This window comes from Neolamprologus multifasciatus, chromosome 16 (assembly GCF_963576455.1).
Source record: "Neolamprologus multifasciatus chromosome 16, fNeoMul1.2, whole genome shotgun sequence".
Taxonomy (NCBI): Eukaryota; Metazoa; Chordata; class Actinopteri; order Cichliformes; family Cichlidae; genus Neolamprologus; species Neolamprologus multifasciatus.
This window is the reverse complement of record NC_140454.1, coordinates 22,282,988-22,309,090: the sequence shown is the minus strand read 5'-3', so window position 1 is coordinate 22,309,090 and position 26,103 is coordinate 22,282,988. Positions and strand designations below refer to the sequence as shown.

General features: G+C 39.1%; 4 protein-coding genes across 7 annotated transcripts in view; 3 read left to right on the top strand and 1 right to left on the bottom strand.

The window, feature by feature from the left end:
• The first annotated feature begins 36 nt into the window (after positions 1-36).
• On the top strand, positions 37-1,661 carry LOC146500835 (tubulin alpha chain-like). The gene is made up of 3 exons (XM_085134738.1): positions 37-172; positions 416-564; positions 672-1,661. The coding sequence occupies exons 1-3, from the start codon at positions 52-54 to the stop codon at positions 1,644-1,646; spliced, it is 1,245 nt and encodes a 414-aa protein (XP_084990864.1). The 5' UTR covers positions 37-51; the 3' UTR covers positions 1,647-1,661.
• Positions 1,662-3,291: 1,630 nt separating this feature from the next.
• LOC146500834 (tubulin alpha chain) lies at positions 3,292-6,596 on the top strand. The gene is made up of 4 exons (XM_085134737.1): positions 3,292-3,567; positions 4,773-4,995; positions 5,255-5,403; positions 5,511-6,596. The coding sequence occupies exons 1-4, from the start codon at positions 3,364-3,366 to the stop codon at positions 6,486-6,488; spliced, it is 1,554 nt and encodes a 517-aa protein (XP_084990863.1). The 5' UTR covers positions 3,292-3,363; the 3' UTR covers positions 6,489-6,596.
• A 114-nt stretch (positions 6,597-6,710) lies between these two features.
• Positions 6,711-22,812, top strand: dnajb2 (DnaJ heat shock protein family (Hsp40) member B2). 3 transcript variants are annotated; one of them, XM_085134744.1, is made up of 11 exons: positions 6,711-8,330; positions 9,594-9,689; positions 10,080-10,189; positions 10,295-10,348; positions 10,583-10,696; positions 11,235-11,309; positions 11,655-11,787; positions 12,769-12,839; positions 13,521-13,805; positions 16,995-17,066; positions 17,199-22,812. In XM_085134744.1, exons 2-10 carry the CDS (start codon positions 9,625-9,627, stop codon positions 17,021-17,023), a joined length of 936 nt encoding a protein of 311 aa, XP_084990870.1. In that variant the 5' UTR covers positions 6,711-8,330; positions 9,594-9,624; the 3' UTR covers positions 17,024-17,066; positions 17,199-22,812. The 3 variants fall into 3 exon arrangements, with proteins under 3 accessions (XP_084990870.1, XP_084990869.1, XP_084990868.1); XM_085134743.1 differs by having other exon boundaries at positions 16,995-22,812; XM_085134742.1 differs by lacking the exons at positions 16,995-17,066; positions 17,199-22,812 and having other exon boundaries at positions 13,521-16,361.
• Positions 15,573-26,103, bottom strand: part of ptprna (protein tyrosine phosphatase receptor type Na) — a 24,726-nt gene continuing 14,195 nt past the window's right edge. The window contains exons 14-24 of one of the 2 annotated variants that reach the window (XM_085134731.1): positions 25,493-25,702; positions 24,993-25,211; positions 24,734-24,881; positions 24,518-24,591; positions 24,066-24,143; positions 23,760-23,879; positions 21,104-21,270; positions 20,288-20,341; positions 20,068-20,132; positions 19,327-19,400; positions 15,573-19,216 (exon numbers count right to left, since the gene is read on the bottom strand). In XM_085134731.1, coding sequence (XP_084990857.1) covers positions 19,145-19,216; positions 19,327-19,400; positions 20,068-20,132; positions 20,288-20,341; positions 21,104-21,270; positions 23,760-23,879; positions 24,066-24,143; positions 24,518-24,591; positions 24,734-24,881; positions 24,993-25,211; positions 25,493-25,702 — 1,281 coding nt within the window. In that variant the 3' untranslated portion in view covers positions 15,573-19,144. Of the gene's footprint in view, positions 19,217-19,326; positions 19,401-20,067; positions 20,133-20,287; positions 20,342-21,103; positions 21,271-23,759; positions 23,880-24,065; positions 24,144-24,517; positions 24,592-24,733; positions 24,882-24,992; positions 25,260-25,492; positions 25,703-26,103 lie in introns of both variants that reach the window. The other variant, XM_085134730.1, reaches the window with a different exon arrangement.

The following is a 26,103-nucleotide window of genomic DNA, read 5'->3' as shown; positions in this document are numbered from 1 at the left end:
GCATGCTGGGAACTGTACTGCCTGGAACATGGGATCCAGCCAGACGGACAGATGCCCACGGACAAAATTGTTGGAGGAGGCGATGACTCCTTCAGCACCTTCTTCAGTGAGACACGAGCAGGAAAGCACGTTCCCAGAGCAATCTATGTTGACCTGGAACCAACTGTCATAGGTCAGCACCAGTATTATTTGATATTTTACATAGGCTGGATAGTTTTTAATGTTCTATATTGATGTTTTTAAACAGAGCTATATATTTGTTTACTGTTTTTTGCATTTCTATTTGTAGAATTTCAATTCATTAAACAACACCATTATATTCTTATTCCTCAAAAAGGTTTCTTGTACCAAAGTAGAAACAGTAAATGTTTGGATTTCTCATCCAGTAAATATCTATCAATGTTTTGTTGTACAGATGAGGTGCGTACAGGAACCTACCGTCAACTTTTCCACCCTGAGCAGCTGATTACAGGAAAGGAGGACGCTGCCAACAACTATGCCCGTGGCCACTACACCATCGGCAAAGAGATCATAGATCTGGTCCTGGACAGGACACGTAAACTGGTGAGACTTTGTGACAGTGTCAAAGCTATAGATTTGGAGTATATTAAACATTTTGCTCAACTAAATGACTTAAGGGTTTTAATAATAATGAACTAATACACTTTCAGGCTGATCAGTGCACTGGCCTGCAGGGATTTCTCATCTTCCACTCTTTTGGTGGAGGCACTGGCTCTGGTTTCACCTCCCTCCTGATGGAGAGGCTCTCTGTTGATTATGGGAAAAAATCAAAACTCGAATTTGCTGTTTACCCAGCCCCCCAGGTTTCCACAGCAGTGGTGGAGCCGTACAACTCCATCCTGACCACTCACACCACCCTGCAGCACTCTGACTGTGCCTTCATGGTGGACAATGAGGCCATCTATGACATCTGCCGCAGGAACCTTGACATTGAAAGACCCACCTACACCAACCTTAACAGGCTGATTGGCCAGATTGTGTCCTCAATTACAGCCTCACTTCGTTTCGATGGAGCTCTGAATGTTGACCTGACAGAGTTCCAGACCAATTTGGTGCCTTACCCCCGTATCCACTTCCCTCTAGCCACCTATGCTCCAGTCATCTCTGCTGAGAAAGCCTACCATGAGCAGCTGTCAGTGGCTGACATCACTACCACCTGCTTCGAACCAGCTAATCAAATGGTGAAGTGTGATCCTCGTCATGGTAAATACATGGCCTGCTGTCTGCTGTATCGTGGTGATGTGGTGCCCAAAGATGTCAACTCTGCTATCGCAGCCATCAAGACCAAACGCACCATCCAGTTTGTGGACTGGTGCCCCACTGGCTTCAAGGTGGGTATCAACTACCAGCCTCCAACTGTGGTTCCTGGTGGAGACCTGGCCAAGGTGCAGAGGGCCGTGTGTATGCTAAGCAACACCACAGCCATCGCTGAGGCCTGGGCCCGACTGGACCACAAGTTTGACCTGATGTACGCCAAGAGAGCCTTTGTTCACTGGTATGTTGGGGAGGGCATGGAGGAAGGAGAGTTCTCCGAGGCCAGAGAAGATATGGCTGCTCTGGAGAAGGATTATGAAGAGGTGGGTGCTGACTATGTGGGGGAGGATGAAGAGGGAGAAGAATACTGATTTTAATCCAGAGTAAATTTATTTTTTTCTGGTTTTCAAAATTTGGCTTTTTGCTTTTTTTGAAGTGAAAATAAATGTATCAGAAATACGACTACACTAACAACGTTACAATTTGTGTGACCAAATTGTGAACAATTTTAATACTCCATATTTCACAAAAACAGACCAAAATAACATTATATCTTTTACTGTGTGCTGAGTACCATGGCAAATTTACAAATCAAACCAAATCTAAAACCTTAGCTGAACATTCTAAAAATGTAAACATTTCAAAAACATTTTACATTTTTACATTTCTCTTATCACAGTGCCATTTTAAAAAAGTGTTTATATTCATAGCAAAAGAGTATAATGTGCTTTTGGTGTTTTAAGATAGTTTCTTTCTCTGGCTTCTGCCTGCTTTAAACACACACTCTCTCTCTTTCTCTCTCTCTCTCTCTCGCACCTCCCCCCACTATCCTCTCCCATGAGGAATGCAAGTTATGAAAGGGCTCCTATGTCAGTTTCTATATACCATTCAGCTGTGACTCTGAGAATGAAAGCAAGAGAAAAAAACCCAACGGACTCTGGCTGGTGTTGCTTGTGTAGCTCATACTCAGACCATAGCCTGCAGCAACAATAGAATCCCAGTTCCGTTTTGTATGAATCACTGCACTATGATTCAAACAGAAGGGGCTGAAAAGCTGCATTAAAAACTGAGCTCTACATTTCTTGGAAACTCTCTTTTTTAATCTTTTCACAATCTCTGATACATTATTGTAATCACCACGCTGAAGTTTCTTTGTGTTCCATATTATTTCATGTGATGAACTTTGGATTATCTTACTTGATTGTTTGTATGAATGTTTACTTCTCATCACTTTTTTTTTGTTCCCATTAAAGCATTTTTCTTTTACATATAATAACCCAAATAAACATGTCAGTCTTTCCATTTTTCTAGAGTAATCTTGCATGATTATTTATTTAGTGGCTCAACACAGACAAATCTTAGTGTGTGTGTGTGGGTGCAGATTACTGCACAAAGTAGCATTATCAATCTCCTTGCCTACTGATTTTGTTATAGTATATGTATGTTGAGAAATGTGTGGGGGTGGAGTATTTGCATGCTGCAATATAATCAGCTCATTTAAGTTATGTGTTAAAAAAAAATCTAACTAACTCTGAAACTCTAAATGGTGCCATTGCAAACAGACACAAGCACACTGAGAAAAAGAAATAGGTGGGAAATTGTTAAAAAAAAAAAAGAAGGAAGAAGCAGCAGCAAAGACTGTAGGCAGGCTGATGATGGTGTCTGAAGGGGAGTTGAGGGAAGCTTTTCTGGCTTAGATGAGTGGACAGATCCAGAGAAAAGAGATATGAGTTAGAACAAAACAAAGAAGTAACTAGTGAAGAAAGCTAAACTATACTAGAACAAAATATGTGGGATACTATATCTACTAGAAAGCTCTGACAGGGAATGACTCTTATAGATAGTGATGAGACAGACTGCTGGTTAGTGGAGTGATGGGATCAAAGGTGTGCACAATGATCACAGGGGATCTGGGAAACGTAACGAGCCACACCTGCTACACACACAGACAGAGATGTGACATGCAGAGAAAACAAACGGGGGAAAAGGAAAGAGAACACAGGAAAGTCAGAAGGGGAGTGAGGTGTATATAACAGTAAGGAAAAAATGTTTTTCATAATGATCTTATGTAGTTAAATGTAAGGAGATATGCCATTAAAATACATATTAGGGACTTCCCTCCCCCCCACCCCCAACTGCTGTTCCCTCCCACAAATGAGCTATGCAGCTGCCTGGTTTCCTGCCTGCCCCCTCCACATCCTTGTCTATATAAACTCCGAGTCTCCCTTTTTTCTGCACTTCTGCCTTGTGTCTGAATCCTCAACGTCGGTCGAAGGACAAGCAGACAAAATGGTGAGTAACTGTCTGGCTGATGACGTAGACTTGAAATTTTCATTCTCTCTCCCCTCCTTACTCCTTTGTTTCTGTTGTATGGATTAAATATCTAGGCTTTTAAAAATGCTTCAAATCCTCAGTGTTATGTGAGAGTTTACTGAAAATCAGATTATATTAAGTGATCATACTTTTGAGCTAAATTTATACAGAACTTTTTTTTAGGGCTTGTCTGAGAATTCGGTGAGAACAATGCACTAGTGTACTTGCATTTGACTAAAAGAGAAGTCATTTCTGTACTCTTGGGGAATCTAGGTCAGATGAGACAATGAGTTGAACTGTTGTCCTATTCAAACCTCCTTAATGCAGAGCTTTTAGTATAAAAAGAAAATATATAAAGTCTTTAGTTCCTAAACAAGCACAGGATACTGTTTTCACAACTACAAAGTAGTGAGCGGGGTAATCGTGGCAGTGGGGGATGGATTAAAATGAACAGGGAAAAAGAGGAGTGGTCTGGCCTACAAGTGAGAGTTAGTTCGCTGCCATTTTGCAGCTGTTAAGAATTTTAGGGTTGAAGGATGTGGAGAGAAAGAGAGGGTGAGACAGTCATCCCTTCCCGTTACACAGCGCTATGGAACCGGACAGGATAGGGGAGGGGAGACACAAAATGGGGAGGGATGAGGAAAGGGAGGAGATTCAGGATGAAGAGGTGGGGGTAAGGTTTTCTTCTTGATGCATGACCTTCCTGTTTGCCATATACAGGATTGTATGTTGCCTTTTTTTTTCCCTCCCCCAAGTTATAAAACTATCTTTTAGGCAAATGAGGAGCTTGCCATTATTAACTGTATATCCTGTCCATTCAACTGTAAAAACCCAGAGTTCAGACACTGTGTTGCTTGTATTATATGCACCACTGAAAGCTTAAACATTAGTGTTCTGATACACTTTTCAGTAAGCAAGCTTTCTGTCCTTACTGAGGTATTTCTTTTTCACAAATTGAACATTGTCTTGTAAATTAATGGATGGCAGACTAAGGATCTCTAACAATATACACTCCTATGATTCCCCCTAGCCCCCCCACCCCCATTAGTACTCATTAAATAAGTGCCCCAGATATTGCTGTGCCTTTTAGCAGTCATAGCTAGTTCAAATTATGATAACTGGTGTCAGGCAGTATATGTGTACATAATCTTGCTTTGTCTAAAAAAGTTTTCCCCCTCCCCCAGCGTGAGTGTATTTCTATGCACGTTGGCCAAGCTGGAGCCCAGATGGGCAATGCATGCTGGGAGCTGTACTGCCTGGAACACGGGATACAGCCAGATGGACAGATGCCCTCTGACAAAACTCTCGGGGGAGGAGATGACTCCTTCAACACCTTCTTCAGTGAGACGGGGGCAGGAAAGCATGTCCCCAGAGCAATCTTTGTTGACCTGGAACCAACTGTCATAGGTCAGTAATGTGCAAATAAACAAGAACTTGCATATGTTGTCATGGATAATCTGAAAACTGTTAAGATGGATGTAAACAAACAAACAAAAATAACCTCAGATGTTTGGGTTAAATTTAATTTTCTTGCAAATTGTTGTTGTGTGGGTTTTTTTTTTTTTTTTTTTTTTTTTTTAAATGGCACTGTCTGCAAAATAAAGGGACTCCTCTTAATTTGATGCAATTTGGTGCACTCCTAACGTTTTTTTTCTGTTTCTTGCAGATGAGGTGCGTACAGGAACCTACCGTCAGCTTTTCCACCCTGAGCAGCTGATTACAGGAAAGGAGGACGCTGCCAACAACTATGCCCGTGGCCACTACACCATCGGCAAAGAGATCATAGATCTGGTCCTGGACAGGACACGTAAACTGGTGAGACTTTGTGACAGTGTCAAAGCTATAGATTTGGAGTATATTAAACATTTTGCTCAACTAAATGACTTAAGGGTTTTAATAATAATGAACTAATACACTTTCAGGCTGATCAGTGCACTGGCCTGCAGGGGTTTCTCATCTTCCACTCTTTTGGTGGAGGCACTGGCTCTGGTTTCACCTCCCTCCTGATGGAGAGGCTCTCTGTTGATTATGGGAAAAAATCAAAACTCGAATTTGCTGTTTACCCAGCCCCCCAGGTTTCCACGGCAGTGGTGGAGCCGTACAACTCCATCCTGACCACTCACACCACCCTGGAGCACTCTGACTGTGCCTTCATGGTGGACAATGAGGCCATCTATGACATCTGCCGCAGGAACCTTGACATTGAAAGACCCACCTACACCAACCTTAACAGGCTGATTGGCCAGATTGTGTCCTCAATTACAGCCTCACTTCGTTTCGATGGAGCTCTGAATGTTGACCTGACAGAGTTCCAGACCAATTTGGTGCCTTACCCCCGTATCCACTTCCCTCTAGCCACCTATGCCCCTGTCATCTCTGCTGAGAAAGCCTACCATGAGCAGCTGTCTGTAGCTGACATCACCAATGCCTGCTTCGAACCAGCAAATCAAATGGTGAAGTGTGATCCTCGTCATGGTAAATACATGGCCTGCTGTCTGCTGTATCGTGGTGATGTGGTGCCCAAAGATGTCAACTCTGCTATCGCAGCCATCAAGACCAAACGCACCATCCAGTTTGTGGACTGGTGCCCCACTGGCTTCAAGGTGGGTATCAACTACCAGCCTCCAACTGTGGTTCCTGGTGGAGACCTGGCCAAGGTGCAGAGGGCCGTGTGTATGCTAAGCAACACCACAGCCATCGCTGAGGCCTGGGCACGACTGGACCACAAGTTTGACCTGATGTACGCCAAGAGAGCCTTTGTTCACTGGTATGTTGGGGAGGGCATGGAGGAAGGAGAGTTCTCCGAGGCCAGAGAAGATATGGCTGCTCTGGAGAAGGATTATGAAGAGGTGGGCACTGACAGCATGGGAGAGGAGGATGAAGAGGGAGAAGAGTACTGAAGAATCAAACATCATCACGCATTCCAAATGTTGTGAAAGTAACACATTCCCACCAAAATCCACACATGTGGTGATTCGTCAGTATTGTCAATAAAAGTTCTCATAAAAGTGTCGTGTGAAGTTGTGGACATTCTTGATCTACTTAACCAGGCTATGTTAGCAACTGTATAACTTAAGTGTGTAATACTGCAACAGTTGACTACTTTTCTAGTTCAAATGCTAATTTATCTTCTGACTCAAATGGTGAAGTTATCAATTATACATATTTATTTTTAACAAGGTTTGGGCTTTCAAAGTGGAAGAAGATATTTTATCAGCATTATGGTGAGAGGTAGTATTAGCAAATCCAGAGACATCTGAAACACTATGTTTTGACACATTACATAATTTATCATATACTTTTTAAACTTGATATACACAATCCTGTTTTGGTTTTTCTTCCCATGTTTCTGGGCGGCTCCACTTCACCTTTAGAAAAGAAATTCCAGCCTGTGTGTTCAGTTTCCTGCTTTTCTTCATGCCAAGCTGAGTGACAAGTAGGCATTTACGATTTACTCCTGCTTCCTGCACTTTTTCCTGAGGCCAGCAGGTGAAAACAAAGGGACACGGGTAAAAAGTCGAGGTTGGTGTAGGTGAAATTGTCTGCCCTTCAAGCTTTTATTCCCTCCGATCAACATAATAGTCTCATATTGGACCAAATTATTTTCCTCTGTAATTTATTCTCCTAAACAAATTGATTTGATGTGAAGTCGAGCCCACTTCAATTCCGTGCCAAATAATAACATTCATACAAAAATGGCAATCTAATTGTGATCCAAGGTCCTACATCAAAGATAAATCAGATTAACAAAAAACAGACATCAGATTAACAAATAACTTAAATTACAAAATTAATCTAATTTATTCGTTAAACTATTTTAAATGCCAATATCAAGTCCTAAAAGTTTCATATATTTTTTTTCAATTTTATTTACAATATTCACTAAAAAATATATCTAGCTCTCTTTCTTTGACGTCCCACCTGCAGTACCCATCTGCCCACCAGGAGGCGGTCTTCTACACTTTACTATTCATAACATGGCCTAGGAGGTTTGATTACACGTCGCTGAGAGGTCCACATAACTCTGATATTACATGATGTCCTCATTGTGTGATCCAGATCAATGACTCTACCGATTAATCACGTGCTAAACTGGAAACCTAATTTCTATAATCTACCTATATGATTACCTACCAATAAGAAAGTACAGCGGGATGTCAGAATTACAACTTGATTGTAGTAAAATCGTTTCCTCGTTTCCCCGCTCCAACTACATGGGAGCGACTGTAAATTATTTAGTAATATTTCTGCGATGATTGGGTGATCTATATTTGAAAAGAAAAAAATAGTTTCTGGGTTTCGGCATATGTTTATGTTTAGAGGTTAAAGCATTATCACGGTGCAACAGGCGGGCCTGAGGCATGCAGGGCGGGCCCGGTGACGTTTCCAAACGCTGGCATTTTCTAGGCGCTCTATTTTTTCTATGCGCTCGCGGTGACGTAGCGCGTGGGGCTTAGAGGAGCACTCGGGACAAACACAGCTGACTGCGCGCATGCTATCTCGGTGGGGACTTCAGCACAGACCCTAACGCTAGGTTACAGTCATATTGGCTTGGTGGAAAATATTTGCGGTGAAGATACAGGCCGAAAACAGGGGAGGTGCCTGTACGGCTGTCAACAAAGGAGAAGAAAAAGAGGGGGAGTGTAGTCCAGAAGGACCGCTATAACAACTAATTCATTGTCGCTCCAAACTGGTGGACAGACGGCTAAACTGCTCACTCATTAGGCCAAAACACTCCTAAGGTAGGTCCATTGCCGAGGTTAGGCGTAACAACTTGTGCCTATCCAAATAGGTGCTGCAATTTATGACAGATGTCCAACTTTACCATAAAAGGAGATGTGCTACCGAAATACCAAATGATGTTAATTGTGCCCTGATGTCAATACTCGAATAGCACAGCACCTGTGCCTCCAAGTTCATCTGTCCCTGTATTTAAGCGTCTATAAGGCCTGCAGTCATGTCAGCACTGCAGCAGTTGACAAATGCCTTGGAGCTAGAAATAACATAGTAATGAGGCTTGTATGAGTGCATGGCTCATCCTGAAGGGGCAAAGAAAGTTAGATTTAGTTGTTTCACCTCAGTTCGGAAGTCCCCTTCAGCCCCGAAACGATTACAAATGAAACTGGCATCTCGTCTGTGGCTATTATAGAACAGCTAACTGTGCCAAGATCTTATTTTTTTTTAAAGATAACAGGCTTGATGCTTTCATGTAACCGTTCTGAAGCAGCTTATAACAGGTACATTTATGATTCAGTGAAGTCTGCTGATTAGGTTTTTATTTACTCTTTCAAACTCAATATATTTGTTGGAAATTTCAAATTAAAAAAGGACCTAAAGGAGTTTTTTTTAGACTAGTTAAGAGAATGTATTTGGCTTTAAAATCTCTATAGATAAAAGTTTCTGTCCTTTTATGCATGCATCACATACAGGTTGCTAATTGTTTAGTTAAAAATTAAAATATTACTAACCATACTGCTTCCACACTAATGTCATATTCTAGCTTTAAAGTGCTGATTAATAATACTAAAGTTAAAAAGCATTCTTAAAACTAATGTAGCTTTAAACTCAGTATAGTTCAACTTACGAGTCTTACAGTAATACAGCTGTTGAACAGTTTGAGCAGCACTGTCTCAGTGAAATCATAATTTAAGTAAATTTATATATATATATATATATATATATGTATATATATATATAAATAAATTTTCCAGCTTCTAAAAACATGTTTTAGAATCGTTTTACTGTTTCCAATAGATCCATTGAGCTCATATAACCTCCACTACAATGGTGATTAAGCATTATTTAAAATCTATTATTATTATTGTTATTATTGTTATATTCTATCTATTCATTATTTAAAATCTACTTGGTTCCATAGATACAAAAGGTTTTTTTTTAGTCAAGAGGAGCATTTTTTTAAATGATGCAGAAGCTGTGCATCCACACACATTGGTGCTTTTAATTTTTGACCCATCGAAACTTGTATTTGTATTTTTCTTTCAAAGCGTGGTGTTTTGAGGAGTTACAGGAGGTGACATGGTGGACTACTACAGCATCTTGGGAGTGTCCAAAACAGCCACTCAGGATGACATCAAGAAAGCGTAAGTATCCTGGGAGTATTTCAAGTGTTAGAAAATATAGTCACAAGTAACAAAAAGTTCAATTTAGTAAAAAAAAAAAAATTATCTGAAGATATATTTGAAGTGTGAAAACCTACTTTAGATAACAAGGTTATGTAAGCACTGAAAAACTGAGGCCATTGCCAGTATGTGTTTTTGTGTGTTTATTTTTTAAGAGTTTACAAACTTTAGACAAACTTTGAGTTTAATTTCAGTCCAAAAAAATTTGCTTTTCAGGGCAAAGATGCATTATCATATTATGTCACTAAATAAGCTCATATCTCATAGATAGAGGTTTAAGAACTAGACCTTCATTATGTGTGTGGTTATTTATATATAAGCATGGATGTTTGATGCTGTTTGTGTTTTCAGGTACCGGAAATTGGCCTTGAAATGGCATCCTGACAAAAATCCAGACAACAAGGAGGAAGCAGAGAAAAAGTTCAAAGAAGTCGCTGAGGCCTATGAAGTCCTGTCTGACAGTAAGTCACCATAGATGACAACTGGTCTAATATGTACAAGGTATACTGTAGATGTATATGTGTACAGATATTGATATCCGTGGGTAATTCTTTCCTTTTTGACAGAGAGCAAACGTGATGCATACGACAGATATGGAAATGACAGAATGCGACACACAGGTATGTATATATATATATATATATATAGATATATATATATATAAGAATCAGTGATATTGTTGCATCCATTATAGTAATCATTAGCAATCTTCTAATTGCTACAGTTTAAGAAAAAAATGTGTGTTTTGGTCATTTTCTTACTACTACTACCTACCCTTCCTACTTGCTCCTTCTCCTTTACGTTTGTCCTAATTTTTCCTTTTCGCTCCTGACTGTGACATGTTGGTTTCTCAGGTTCCTCCAGCTCAGACTTTACAGAAATGCCTGGCTTCACCTTCACATTCCGCAGCCCAGATGAGGTGTTCAGAGAATTCTTTGGTGGACAGGATCCCTTTGCCAGCTTCTTCGGTAAGTCAAACATATATTGGGGTGGGGTTCATCTGTTATTAGTTCAGGAACTAATACTAACATTTATTTATTCAGTCTAGACGTAAAATAAAAAAAATATGATGAGAGTAATTTGTCTTAGGTCTACTGTAACCGAACGAAATTAAATACTACAATATATTCCAAAGTTACAAATATAAGAAATAGCTTGAATATAGACAAGTAGCTCAATAATAAATATCCAGAATATTACATAGATTAAATATAAATGGTCGACATTCTACTCTAAACTGTCAACAGTAAAACCTCTAAACTGCTATTTGTTATTTTCACTGCAAAATGGAGTAACTATTGCTCTGTGTACTTTACATTAGAGCTGTACAGGCAGATAGCCACATGCAGGAATTGTTTCCTGCTTCATTTAGTGGTGCATTTGGGTAATCTCAGTCTGTCTCTGAACGCACTCCTGTGACTGACCAGCACGTCATGGACTGGGTGGGAGGTATTGTCCATTATTGTTGTATTTTTATGTACTTGCACGTCTTTGTCTCTCACTCAGATGACTTCTCCTCATTTGGAAGCTCATCCTCTCATCTCAGCCCAGGGCGATTCTTCTCTTTTCCATCAGGAGGAGGTAAAGAAGTAATTATTATAAGTAAACTGTTTGCAGAGGATTGAAGAGGATTTTCCCATGTAGTTTTTCCTTTCAGTTTTACTTTACTGGTAATTAATGCAATTCTACTCAGTTAAACTTCTATTATAAGTGGTTTCTGTCATCAGTGGTTGCCGGGAGTGTCTCACAGAAAGAGGGTCTATAACTTTTTGTGTTGTATATCATCAACAAATGCCAGATTAATGATATTTGATATTGCTAATATCAAGAGTTTCACTTGTTAGTTTAATATCAGGAGATGGTTTAAATACATTAAAAACTAATATTGCTTTCCTCTCTTCTCTTTGATTGTTTGACTCTCTACAGTTGAATTCTCCTCTTTCTCCACTACCTTGGGTGGTCTGGATGGGATGGACAGCATGGGTGGAGGGATGGGCAACTTTAGATCAGTTTCTACTTCCACTCGCATCATAAATGGAAAACGTACCACCACCAAGAAGTATGCAATTCCTTATCAATTCCTATTATGCATCAAAGGAAGTACATATTCAAGTGTATTATCTTAAAAGCAAAACGTGAAAAATTAATTGAAGAATATGTTAAATTTAGCACCAGTAAACAGTTTCACATTCCAGTGTTTTAAGAATTATCTTGATGTGACTGTGGTTGCTGAATAAGAGCAGTGCATATGTGCATATTTGAATTGTATTTATCTCAATAGATTGTCCCTAGAAGCAGATCATCATCTATTGTTTGGGAATACTTTAGATTTAGAACAAAGAACAAATCATATGCAAAGGGCACCATAAAGTTGTGTTGGAACTACAAAGCAACAAAACGAATGTGTACACCGACCTAAAAATGCAGCATTCACACTGCAGTATGAAAAATGCATGAAGAGCCTGAAAGGCATTGTAGAGGTTGATGACATGTCTTGTCCAATATCAATTCAGAAATCCATAAAAGTGAGGCTGTACATCACAAGCAGCATATCGTTTAAGCCCACAAAGATGTAGTGGAAATACCAACACAGTCTCATTTCGTTTCTCTATAGATCTGTGTTTTTCTAAAGGGGGAAAACTTGCACTGTATGCAAAATGCCAGAGGGTAAGCCTAATTAACAGGAATATAGTGCAATGTCAAAGTGAAAGAAGTGCCCTCATTATTAGTTTATATTCTTCTTCTACTGAAATGAATCAAGGGGAAAGTCTACAAAGGGGACTGTCTACAAAGGTTTGTAGACAGTCCAAAGCATAGATGTGAAAGCATTCTTATCTTTATGTGGCAGTGTATTTGTGTCACTAAAATGAAAGTGAGTAATTGTGGTAGATAATCATGATTATAGTGTTAATCAAAATATTTTTTGGCTGTAATTTTGCAGCCCTAAGACTGAGTACGCACTTGCACAAACACAGAGGCACTAGAAATGGTGGTGGCTTTTAAATAATTCCACTTATGTCTGTATTTGTCTTTCCTACAGGATAAAGGAGAATGGGCAGGAAAGAATAGAGATTGAGGAGGATGGTGTGTTGAAAAGTGTTCTAATTAATGGTGAGACAATGCTGACTGAATAAATGAATTGAGATAAAAAAAACAAAAACAAAAACAAAAAAAAATTTTTTTCTGGTGCTTATTTGCTTTAACCTGAAAATACTAATTCAGTGTCAACAGACGAGGTTTCAGTTTGTATTTAATCGATCTTATTCTTATTTTTAATATTTTTGGTATTTTTAATTCGGGTTTTTTTTAAGTCAGTTCCCAGAGTAGGTCCAATTGAGGACATGCGCCAAAGGCAAAATTTAGGAAAATTAGTATTGATATTACAATAAAAACACTGAACTTTTTGAAAGCAGTTAACTCTTAGTCTTGTAGACATCCGAAGTCTCAATAAACAAATTCATCAGTGCCTTATCAGCACCGATGAATGTAATTTTTCAAGTTTAACAAATACTAAGGATATTTGCTTGATATTTTTCACAAAATAATTTCAGTTAGTTTTATTTTTTCTTTTAAAGCCTTAATCATGTTTTTTTAGTCTGCGGAAATGTTTTTCACATAGTTTTAGTTATTGGTTTAGTTTGTTTAACTATATGTACCTTGGCTTTAGTTTTTGTATTACCGCTTGACCTGAAGTTTTTGCTTGGTTATGTGTTTTTCTGTATGTCTAAGGTTTTTGCTTTGTGTTGATTGTGCAGTGAGACAGCTGTCTTGTTGTTTTTGTTTTGATCGAAGGTGTGGAAGATGAAATGGCCCTTGCTCTGGAGCTGAGCCGACGAGAGGAGCAGGCCACTCCGAAGCCACGACTCCAGAACAAAACCGCTGAGTCAGACAGATCCCGCCTGAGCCCTTACACTTCACCCACGCATCGTTCATTTAGCTCGGCCCCATTCTACCACTACGGGGTTGCGGGAGGCAGTGAGGATGATGAGGAAGATGAAGACCTACAGATGGCTTTGGCATGCAGCCTGTCAGAAATGGAAGCCCAGCAGAGAGCTGCTGCTAACGACTACATATCAGGTGCTCGGGTTGGGGGCAGAGCTGTCAGTGACAAAACTAGGGGCCGTTTAGATGGCGGGATTGCTAAGGCAAAACATTTGAATGTACAGAGCAGGGAAGAGGTTGTTGCAGGGCAGAAATGTAAAGAGATAAAATTGGGTTCAGTGGCTGGAGATGGATGCATCAGTGTGGCAAAGGGTACAGTGGAGCCAGGCTTCTCCCCTGAGTCATCCACAACTGCCAGCACTACACCCCTAAGCCAGTGCAGTGAGGATAAGTTTAAACCTGTGATAAAAAGTGATTGCAGCGTGAAAAAGAAAAAGAAGTGTGGGTGTGTTGTCTCCTAATGATGTGTTTTTGTAGGTTTACCTTCTTTGGGTTGCCTTATTATACTGACCTCAGTGTTTTGCCTTCAGCCAGCTCTAATGTAATGTGAATTGAGCAGATCTTTATTTGAGACAGTGCCTATACTGATGACAAGGCTTCACATTCCTCCAAAGGAACACACTAAAGATAAGATTTGTGGTTACGTTTCTACATTATCAAAGGCATTTAAATTGTTTTTGCATTTGGGTGCAAGCTGGTGTGGAGGATTGCTTGTGAACGCGAATTTGCCAGATATTTGCATAAACTGATGAATTGGAATTAAGTGATGACTTAGATCTGTTGTATATATGGCTTCAATTGAGTCTTTTGTGAGGACCAGTTTAAGTAACTCTAAAAACAAAGCTTGAAATGCCTTTTAGAATTTAAGGTTTGAGTTTAGGTTTAAAGCCAAACCTGGAGTTAGGAATATATTTGGGAATTTTGAAGTTTGTTCAGAATACATTATGTCAGTGAAGGTCTAAAATTGAGTGTGTGCGGTGGTGTTTGTGTGTGCATGTCGTCCTGTGTAGCTCTTTCTGTGTTTGAGTCAGCTGAGACCTTGCCATAGAATTTTCTCATTCAGACTCTCTGGCAGTGGGAATATTGCACAACTGTGCCGCACGAAAATCAAAGGTAGCCCACAGAACCTTTTGTGGTTTATTTCCAGGTTGCCACATAAACTACAACTGAAGACCAGTGTTTCTCAGTCAGCTTGTTATGATGTCCAGAATAAGTATGAAGCAATAAGTAGTTAGGTGAAGCACATGCTCACACACTTTGACTATCTTGTTGTTGGAAAGTTGAAGTAGGGAGGAGCTCCAAGTTTATCATATGTTGGTCCTGCACTTTTACCCAAATAGCATTAAAATTGTAATCAGATTTTAGATTATAGTTTGGGGAAAGCACTTTATTAAGTTAAAGGACAAATCACAGTATTGTGACTGAAACAGCTACAAATAATGATTGTTAAGTCTTTGTACATGTTAACTACTTATGTGTTTGCTATTCTTACATTATCGATGCAAACGTGCCAAGCTTTATAAACAAATTAAAAAGATAAATCAGTTTTTGGATTCTCCTTGGTTCTCCTGCAGTAGATGTGACTGAGAGTGTTGTCAAGTGATTGGAGGAAGAAGAAAGTGACAATGATTGTGACAGCAGTGTGTTACCTGTCCTGGATTTTTAGAAAATAAGTATTATTGCATCCAGTTACAGGATGTATAATAGCTAAATGATCAAAGAACATTTGTTTACATGCTCCCTGAGCGAAATATTAAACCTCAGCCAACTCCAGATGAGTTCCCTTGTGTACAAAATTACAAACACTGTACTTTAGGGGTGACTTTGATGACTTTCCCTCCTGCACTGCTTCCCAGCTTTCAGGCTTAAATATTTTTTTTAAAAAAGCTCCCCCAAAAAACCTTTGATTAAATTATATGTCTTAATAATTAACAAAAGTAGACAAAAATAAATAGGAATAAACAGACTAGTTTTCTACAATTAAATTTCAGTTAGACAATCAGTCAGCTGCTACTAAAGTTGGGTTTAATGTGAATGGTAACTGAAATAGTTTATCCAGCTCATGTCCCGCAAATATTGATTTTGTTGGGCTGCATGTTTGTGTCTGTGAGACAGTCACAGGACGGAGTCACTGAAGATAGTTAGTGTTGGAGCTCATGGATAAAACTCAAATATGCCTTTTTCGTAGATCTCAAGTAACATGAAGATACTGCCAATGTTTTAAGTGCAACACTAAGAAATGTTTTAAATGTGGTTGTTGCTGCAGGGCAAAGCTGAAAGCAAAAGAAAATCATGCCGATGCCAAATCATGCAGATGTTAAAATAATTACTGCTGCCAGTGTTATGTTGTAATATGCATTAAAAAAAAGACACATGCCTGTCTCAATGAGTTTCTAATTACAGGCAGTGTCCCTTTGCCCTGGTGTGTTTTATGCTTTATGTTTGTAATTTATATTGACACATATTTTTCACGAGTGCCTCATTCATCATAGATTGCATAAGTTTTGTTTTGACTATCTTGAAAGTATAGCTCTCAGCACTGGCGAAGACTAAAAGTGAAATAGGCAAATGAAAACTTTAATAAATATATCAGCCTGTATTAATTGTTACTGATTACTCACATGTTGATGTTCTTTTTATTTTCACATTGTTAAAAAGGAATTAACGAATAAAGATTGTGCCACAAGATAATTTGGAATATTTTATTTTTTTAGAATATGGCAGCCACGTATTTTCCACTAATTTACAATAAATTCATGCTAGTGCAAAATGATATTACAGTATGATAACTGATTGATAATTATATTGTCATGGAAATCTGAAGGATTATTTTCAGTTCTCAGGACCCTTAAACATTATAAGACAACAGAATCATGCATTAAAAACTACTTCCTGCTTTTACTGATTTGGAAACTGCACATGTATGTGGTTAACTGTTTCTGTGTGTCTTGATTAAGTTCAGATCAGGAGCTTATATTTTCAGTATAGCCCTTATTATGGGAGTGGCATAATGCACCATTTGTGATAAGATATTTAACAGGGGCAAGGGCATCATTAGTCATTGTGTTTTAAACTAAAACAGTAATTAAGTCCCATAGACTGTTGTGTGTTTTTATTTTATTGTATTTTTAATTTAGTTTATCTGCACTTACGACTTCCTTGGATCAGGTTATTCAGTCTTGTTGGTGTTAATGTTTAAATGTGCTGGATCACATACACATTACTTTTCATCTGTTATGTAGCAAACATATCTAGTATCATATTGTTGGGACATAAGTTTGAATACTTGTTCATTTCTCTTACGATTCATGCTTCCTGTTTCAGACTCAGACTTCGAGGCCTTCACAACCTAACCTGATTGGCTCACGCTGCTCTGTGCCCTTGCCCTGCCCTGAGGTAAAGAACCAGTGTGAATCTGAGGCACCCATTCCTTCTCCTGCCCCCTAAACTCCAAGTAGATAAGATCAGATGATGCCTACTTGCATATCTGATTAAGTATAACCTGTCCTTGTACATCTATTCTTAAAGGTCAAAGATTATATCCCACGATGCACTTTTCTATCTCTGCCCACCATGGCTCCTACTTGCTGAATGACACTTATAAGATATATGTATTTAATATGTTTGTGTCTCTGAGTGCATGTGTGTATGTAGCTCATTGTGGAACAAAAGACTGAAAACTCTAAGGAGGTACAGTAGTTACAATCATCTCTTCATCAAATCATCATGTTTCTAATAAATATGAAAACAGTGCACAAAGCAAAAAGAAAGTTCTTGTAAAACACATGAAGCAGAGAAAATAAAGATTTTCCTGCTGACTTTTTTTCTCAGTTTGTGGTAGCGTCTTTGTGGCAAGATTAAGGCTGTCTAACAGTTAGGATAAAACCATAAAGTTGAGGTAAAAAATTGTAATACGTTCATCTTTAACTGTTTTGGAGTGTTAAAAAGCAAATGTGTGAAGCATTGATAAAATGCTGTGCCTCCTCGTTGTTATAAGATAAAAAAAAACCTTTAACCCATAGAAGATATATAAAATTTAGATGTAGCTTAGGGTTAAAAAAGTAAAGTGCAACACAAACTGCATTCTTTATAATTGCCAGGAGGGAGTGACACCTCTGGTTTAATAGAAAAATGTCCAATTGTATTGATGTCTTTGAGAAAATGACCATACTGCTCCTATAATTTGCGACCATGGTAAGAACTTTTCTAATGATCTGAATTGCTAGTTTCAAGTGTTAATGGTGTCTGTTGATGTTAAAAAAGGGATAAAGCAGGCTGCTATACTGTAGGGTGGTAGGGTGGGCCCTTGGTTTCTCACTCAGATCACTCTAGCTCATCACATCTTGTTTCCAAAAGCCAAGTTAGTGAGTCAAGATGCTCAAGGCTTCATTATGGTGCTTGATGATGGATTATATCACAGTGGCTATCTTGCAGTCATGGTAGAATCAGCAATCCAAAAAACAGAGAACACTGAAGGCATTTGAGTTTGTTTTCTGCTGCATCACATCACAAATTTATTTAGGTCAAGTCAAAAATACATTTTTATAGATATTTTCTGTTGGTCTGCTACATGAAATAAACACAATCATCAGAATGAATTATTTACACGAATCACAAGGTCGTACACTGAGTAAGACAATAGAAGAACGCAAAGTTGCTTTGTGTGCAGAAAGGGAGATGGCGAGAAGGTAGTTCATGGTCAAGTCGAACATCCATTACGAAACGACCAGCGCTGAAAGCAAACGATCATGTTTTCAAGGCAAAAAAGACACGCCTCAGAAATAAAAACACACTCGACAAAAGAATACAGTATTCAAATGGACACGAATAACAACACATTCAAAGTTACATCGGAGAACAACCACACCATGTTTAACTGGGATGGCAGTCATAAATATTTGATACGTTTTGACAGGAGGTTTGACAGTATTACAACTTTGGCCCAATTTATATGTTCACCAGAGCAGCCAATACAAACCCTGTGTTGGTCATAAATTCTTTTTATGTTGGCTGATCATTTGAGGTAATAATGTCCAGTAACAATTTAATCAGATGAGTGTAAGATAACTATTCTGTCTGACAGCATGACCAAGCTTATCTCATATTCATCTGGATTCACACAGGCACCAAGGTTTTCTGTTAAATTCCCGACTGATAACCGCCTCCATGTGTAATTAGAAACTTAAGATACTAACAGAAAAATCGAATCTTGCTCTAATTGGAAAGAACTTTGATTCTCTTTCCTTTTGCTTCCTGGAAAAAAAATCCTCAAAATAAAATTTGATTCCAAAATGTTTTAAACACCCAGACAATGAGTCAGCAGGGAAAAAAGCAAGAGCAATAATAGCTCCACTGTGGCCAAGCAGATTTTTATGTACAGTAATGATCATACATGACTGAATCATACAAGTGTGTCCACTGGAGCGTGTATTCTTTTGTGTCTGCATGTCATTGTATCCATCAGCAGCTGCATCTCACTGTGGCAGGGCTTTCAAAATGGCATTCACCTCCTCAGCTACCGCCGTCAGGGCAAACTCAAACTGGTCCTAATTAGGAAGAGCAGAGAAGTGAGGCATTTGGGTAATGATGCACAATCTGAAGACTAGAAAAAAATATACTGAAAAAAATATGCACACAAACAATGGACGGTATGTACCTTGGTGTGCACTAGGCCAGGTCTCTGGTCTCTGATGTGCTCCAGTGTGGCTGCAATGTCGATCTCCTTCACTCCTAATGTCATCAAGAATAGTAGCAGCATCACTAATAGTTTTTTTCTGATCCCCATCAATCTAAATCTGATATTTTCAGATGATATGGATGTAGAAAATTCACAAAATAGATCTGTTGAGGTTATTTGTGAAGAGCTATTGTGATAGAACTGACAAGAGACAGTGAAAAGGTCAGTGTCTCATTTGAGGTTGAAGTCTAAACAGACAGCAACCATGTCTGATAAACAAAAACAGATTCTGACAACTGCAAGAAAAAAAAGGAAAAAGAAAATGCAACCCAGCTGAAATTAGTTTCAGTAAAATAAGACTTTGAATGGTATAGATGGAATTTGATTGCATTTCAAGTTTCCTGACTCTTTCTACAAGATTCCAGTTAAGCTGCTAAACCACTCAGCTCAAGAAATACTGCAAAAGTATGCACATATGATTAAGTTTGTAATTATTAAAATATAGTCTGAACTACCAGTGCCTAATTTCTTTCAACAAGCAGCTTGTAACTAAAGCACCCTCTGCTGTAGTTGATAGGAAATGCAACTGTAGTATGACTCAGACCAATTAAAGATTTGACTTCTCAAAATCTTCCACTGCATCATCTGTGGGCTGTAAGTCATAAAGATTAGGTATGGATGTAATGTTTCTGGGTAATGTTTTTGTTTTAACTGACTCACCCTTGGCCATGCGGTTCAGCACCATGTCAATAAGGATATACGTGCCAGTCCTGCCAGTGCCATCACTGTGGGAGTGACAGAAACGCAAACGTGATCTTACAAAGTACTTTTCTTTAAAATACCCTTTAAGCAGAAAATTCACATGTATATCTGCGATTTCTGTTGTTCCACAGAAATCTGTGATCCTACAAACCCCAGAGTATCTTCCTTTCAGTCTTACCCGCAGTGAACGATGATTGGACAAGAGCGACCTCTGTAGCATTTATTCACCTTCCTGAAAAAGTAGAAACCAGGGAGAGGAAAAGAAAGAAAAAGACAAATGACAGGAAAATGTGCTTGGTTATAAAATATTTATGGTAAAGGTTACAACTGACCTTTTCACAATAAAATAATAACATCTCATTATTAATACAGAAATGGCAAAGTCTGCTTTGAGTATTTGTGGAATATCACAGTGAAAACAAAGTAAGTGACCATGTTGGAAATACAAGGAATGGAATAACTGCATGTGATAGGTAAAGAAAATGAGATCAGGAATAGCTGGAAATTTGACTGGACGGGAAAATTAGATACTGCATGAGGGTGTGGAGGACAGTGAGATGGTGAAAACAGGATAGAATAAGTGGAGAGGAAGCCACAGATTCACTGTCCCTCTTGCAGTAGCCAGTCACACCTGCCAATGCTCATTTTTATGACTATGCAACTGGAGCCAGAGTACTAGCTGCAAACCACAAAAATGACACTGGGAGATGTTAAAATACAAACCTGTCAACCTGCACACTGGGGTAGAGGGAGAGAGAGAGTGTCAACGATGATGGATTAAGCTTAAAATGAATTACACGGAAAGTGATCATATACACTTACAAATGGCAGGGAGGATGGAAAACACAGAAAAGAGATGGACATGAAGGCGATCAGCGGGATTCAAATCCACCAATGTGACTACTGGTATTTCAAGTGTTTATACATATATTTATTGGTATGCTTTTGTATAAACAAGGGCCGTCTGCGTGCATGTTTGTGGATAGTTTCTTACCTGCGGAAGTCAAGCAGTGGTCGTGTGGAGGTGGGGATGCCATCAGCTGGCCAGCTCAGCAGGTGAAACTGGGTCAAGGTACGTGTCTCCTGCGTCTGGACATTTTTCAGGTAGAAGCTACGCACCAGGAAGTCCTTGCACCAGATGTGTTCTGACACCAGGTTCACCTGACATACACAAAGACACAGTGGGGAGGAAGGAAGAGAGGGAGGGGTTGGATGCAGGGAAAATTGGTAAAAAATATGAGTAATGAATCTTTTGAATTATTTAAAATTTAAATATACAGAGATTCAGCTTGCAAGCATTTAATCAGGTAAACTTCCAGGAGAAAAAAAAGGTTATACATACTGAGTACTTACTTACTGTGAAAATAACTTTAGTATAAACAAGGCACAGTGAATCTAAGTCTAATCAGCTTTATTCATTGTATTCTCTATGACTCATCATTTATTGTCATATATTTTGAGCAAAAACAGCAGGGCTAATCAAGGCATCTTTTCCATGAGTGTTGAAACAATCGTGCAAATATCGATAAAGGAATCAAACTTTGCATGTTTATCTCTCTGGTATGGAGCCATTAATTTGAAAAATCCTATTTGCCACAACAGTTTTCAATTTTTTCCAATTCGACCATCTCAGAAACAGCTGTTTTATTACATCATTTCAACCACTGCCTACTTTTCAAGTTTCACTTTGATTTATATGCTTTTCGCTATAGGTAGGTCAAATGTAATGTAAACCAGTTATTTTTCTAACATGCTAACAGTTAGGTCACACCAACAGCCACTTAATCCCTAGTTAACCCGACAAGCAGTTCTTTGGAGGAGTTCAAACCCAGAACCCTCTTGCTGGGAGGCCACCCAGATATTTGTTGTATTGGCTAAATAAAATGACTAATCCAAGTACGATATCAAGTATATAAAGTTATTGCTCTCTGAGTTCTGCCCTCTCCTTTACTCCATGGTGAATGATTTGTTTCTCCAGAAACACATTTGTAACACTCATGCAAAGCTGGATGTAGGCACCAGGGGTATTTGGGGTTTAGTTCATGTCTAAGCAGGGGCGGATCTAAAAGAGTGGCATGGGGTGGCAAGTGCCACCCTAAAATGATCTCTTGCCACCCCAAGTGCCACCCTAGTTTTGCATATGACAGTGTTGTTTATTAAAATAAGATAGCTTATAGATTAACACTTAGATTAACACTTTGAGTGTAGTTAAAGTAGTTAACAGTGAATAGAAAATGCTAAAACTGAATATATTGCATAGTGTTAACCCCCTCCACCATTAGCAAATGGTTCAGCCCATAGCGCAGACTGGCTTTTTTCTTGTTTTCAGTAGCAAGCGATGCTTATGATTGTGTCAGAGCACATTTTGAACAACACCAGGGGAATTTCAGATTTCACAGATTCACAGATTTCAGGTGGTTGGTTGTTGCACTCTGGAAATGGAATGAAGGTGAGTGTTATTAACCGGCTGGGGGTCCATGGACACGCTGCCCCTCCAAATCACGTGACTGATTTAAGCTGACACAGCAACAAGCTGCAGCCGTGCTGAGTTTTTGAGCCCGCATTGAATGTTCGGACTTCAAAGTTTTTACATTTTAATTACAGGCCAGTAAATCCAGAGTTATGATAAAAAATATTTGTATATATAAACCATGCTTTTTTCTAAATACTGTCGTTACATTTTTTTTTTCTTCGACCATTTTTTTTTTTAAAAAGTCAACACATGGGATTTGGTTGTTTAGAAAGAGGGGGAAGTTTTGGGAGTGACGGGAACGGCAGCGAGACAGAGCGAGAGTTTTTAGAAGTGGGACATTTCTGACGTTTAGTGTGGAGTGTACAGTTAGTGTGTTGTGTTGTCTTGTGTAGTTAGTCTGTCGTGTAGTCATTGTTTTGTTTTGTGTGTCAGCAAGGGCATTAGTGAATGTCACAAAGGCACATTTGCAATGTAAACACTGTCACTAAGTAGAAAACCAGTGGAGTGATACACCTCCTGTTGTCAGGCCTGCAGGTTTTTCCCTGTGGAAAACATAATTTGTGGGGCATCTTACTGCAAGACCTGATTGTTCTCTCATTTTAGTTAGAGTAATATTTTTAAGTGGCTGTACAGAATAAAAAAAACGGCAGGTGTATTGACTGCATTTTTAGATAAATAGTTGTATATGTTTACAAAATGTGTGCATAATTTTTTAAAATGTACAATTTATATTTGCATTTCAAGTTTAATTTACTCAACATGTCTGTGTTTTTTTTACAGTAAAAAAATACAACTAGGATTTTAAGTTTGTGTGATTTCAGATCAGTAATATTAATACAGTAAAAACAACTAAATTCAGACACATGAGGTTGAGCTGAAAAGAAGTTTTCAGACTTCATTTTTGTGAAACTTGGAAAATTTGACACTGTGATCATTCAGGAATGGCATGTCTAGTTTACATTATATAAAAATATGCATATTTTCTTGCCTTTGTGGACAGCCATCTTGAAAACAGCCACCATCTTAAGACATCAATTAGCTAACAAGCTTTATACAAAGAAAATGTAGTGACAGAAGCAGATATGTGCCAATTTTTGGGTGATCACTTGTGGACGTACACTTGTAATGTTATCTTCTGCACTATGCGAGAAAGCTCAAAGTTAAACAGGAAATTAACCTCATAGATGTGGTAGAGTGACGAGCCCTCGTCAGGCCAGTATCGTTCACACTGCTTCTCTCCGTCCTCCACCAAAGCTGTCATCATAACAATCACTGTGCAGCCGTTCTCCCACACCATCTGAAGGTTGAACAGAGCAAGCACACACACAAACACACATCTTAATGTCACTTTAAGAAGACTCAGTATATGGCTGTAAAATATGCACTGCTTTACTGTCTTTTGCACTGAATATATTACAAATTCATAGAAATGGGAGGAAGACAGAGTGATGGGGAAAAGAAGCAGAGGGGAGACTGCACCAACCTGCCAGAAATCAGCAACAGTATGGGGAAGAGGTCCCTGTGTGGCAATGTAAGATGGTTGGCGAGGATCATGATCAAACTGATGATTGAAAACGGAAAAAGAGTCTCTTAAAATCCATGCACAGAATATGAGTATTAGAAAGTCCAGATGCAATTTACATTTTCATAAAATTATAATATTAAGATTTGGTTACAAATTAAGTATTTCTTAATTTCTCTCGAATATCAAGAGAGAAAAATATGTCACGGTGTATCCTGATTGAGCTGCAGATGGATGTGTTGTATGTTCTCATACAACACATCCAAATAATTATGCTTCAAAGTGTTTCCTTACATCCAAACAATGACTCCTTTCTTTATAAAGTCATCTAGCAGCAACAGAGTATTACACAAATTTATACCTAACTGAATAACTATTTTATATATGTTTTATTTGACATGAGGGATTCTTACAATGATGCTGGCATTGATATAATCTTGTTTATTGGGGTTTACATCAGTCTTCAGTATCACACGAGAGTGATCATCTGGAAGAAAATAGAAGGTGTTTGGGCTTTAATTATGTTAAAGGTTTAGGTTAAAGGTTGGTGAGACTTTCAATTAAATACTTTCCATGAAAATGTACAAAATATAGAAATTATAAAAAGTGTTAAATGTTAATGAACTAACAGGGGAGGGCTTCAGCATGTCTGTTTTTGTCCATGTTGTCTGCAGACTGAGCCACAGCTACTGAACTGGGTTCCGCCTGATAGGAACACAAAGCCTCCCACTCCTTCTGGAGACGGTCCTTATTACGCAGGTGATCCTCCATATACGCCTGAGGAAGAGATGGGACACAAGAAATAAATATTTCATAAACAAAGAGCAGAGAATACCTTTCACCAGTCTGTAGTACATTTACTCTCCACGCTCACTGTTTTTCACTCACTAGTATCATGTGACCGGTGGAGATATCCATGTTAGACTGGGCAGGCTCCTCACTCCAGGACGGGGTGGAGCTGTGGGTGGAGGATGGGCTGTGCTGGGGACCATCACTGAACTGGGAGGAAACGCTGCTGACACGGGATGTATCTGTACCCCTCCGTCCACCTGCACCCGTGCTTACAGCAGGTCCAGAGATGCTGCTGCTCACTCCTCCCACACAGTCCTGGCGGCACAGGGAGGATTTAGATGCCATGTGCTGCCGACATAGCTCCTGAACAGATAGAAAACTGCATTACTTTAGGCATTTAATGCATAAACTGCACGCAATTAACTGCCTGACTTGAGAGCTATTCTCGATGCTTTTAATTATCTGCCTTTTTCTGCTTTTCCATCCATTATAACACCTCAACACCGGGAAAATACATTATGATGAAAATGCATCAAATAGCACTAAAGGACACTTGTATGTAAGGGATTTTGACCAGATCCCTTATGTAGCCTTACCTGGTAGTCAAAGTGTGTTTCTGCACCTCCCTCTGGTCCCAGGCCAAGCTTGCCATTGTTCACTTGCTGAGCATAGTGCCTGAGACAAGCTACGGCCGTGGCCAATACCAGCACACCTCCAACAACTGCCATGGAAACAAGGGTGATAACTGTCCCACTGGAGCCCTGGGAAACCCTGGTTACCTGAGGGAGACCCCGCGCATCTGTCCTCTAGAAAAAGGATGATCATAAAGAGCAGCGAGTAAGATATAGACAAGTGGGCAGGAACACAAAGAAAACAGGCTGTTATCTCCATTTTTTAACATGCGCATCAACGGTCAACCCAAACTAAGGCGCTCCAGCAAATCCACCCTCACTACTGTAATTCAAAGGCCACTCATTTCCTTTTACCAACAGAATTGCTTCTCTGTAACTGCACTTGACAGCAACGTGTGCCCAGTGAGCTGCTGAGCTAAGTTTAAAAGACAGAGGTCTGAAAGGTCAAGGTGTTGCGCCCCAGAAATCATTAAAAAGACAGCTGAGGCTCCAGGAGATCAGCCAACCATCTTATACAACATGCCATGTATCAGTGCTATGAGGTATAGTCTGCCCCCAAGTGTCATTCCACCTAT

Excerpts from the sequence above, each read along its gene's own strand:
- LOC146500835 (XM_085134738.1), top strand. The coding sequence starts at position 52 with ATGCCCACGGACAAAATTGTTGGAGGAGGCGATGACTCCTTCAGCACC. Across the intron at positions 173-415 it reads CCTGGAACCAACTGTCATAG|ATGAGGTGCGTACAGGAACC; the intron begins GTCAGCACCAGT and ends TTTGTTGTACAG. Across the intron at positions 565-671 it reads TGGACAGGACACGTAAACTG|GCTGATCAGTGCACTGGCCT; the intron begins GTGAGACTTTGT and ends ATACACTTTCAG.
- LOC146500834 (XM_085134737.1), top strand. The coding sequence starts at position 3,364 with ATGCCATTAAAATACATATTAGGGACTTCCCTCCCCCCCACCCCCAAC. Across the intron at positions 4,996-5,254 it reads CCTGGAACCAACTGTCATAG|ATGAGGTGCGTACAGGAACC; the intron begins GTCAGTAATGTG and ends TGTTTCTTGCAG. Across the intron at positions 5,404-5,510 it reads TGGACAGGACACGTAAACTG|GCTGATCAGTGCACTGGCCT; the intron begins GTGAGACTTTGT and ends ATACACTTTCAG.
- dnajb2 (XM_085134742.1), top strand. The coding sequence starts at position 9,625 with ATGGTGGACTACTACAGCATCTTGGGAGTGTCCAAAACAGCCACTCAG. Across the intron at positions 10,349-10,582 it reads TGACAGAATGCGACACACAG|GTTCCTCCAGCTCAGACTTT; the intron begins GTATGTATATAT and ends TTGGTTTCTCAG. Across the intron at positions 11,310-11,654 it reads CTCTTTTCCATCAGGAGGAG|TTGAATTCTCCTCTTTCTCC; the intron begins GTAAAGAAGTAA and ends GACTCTCTACAG.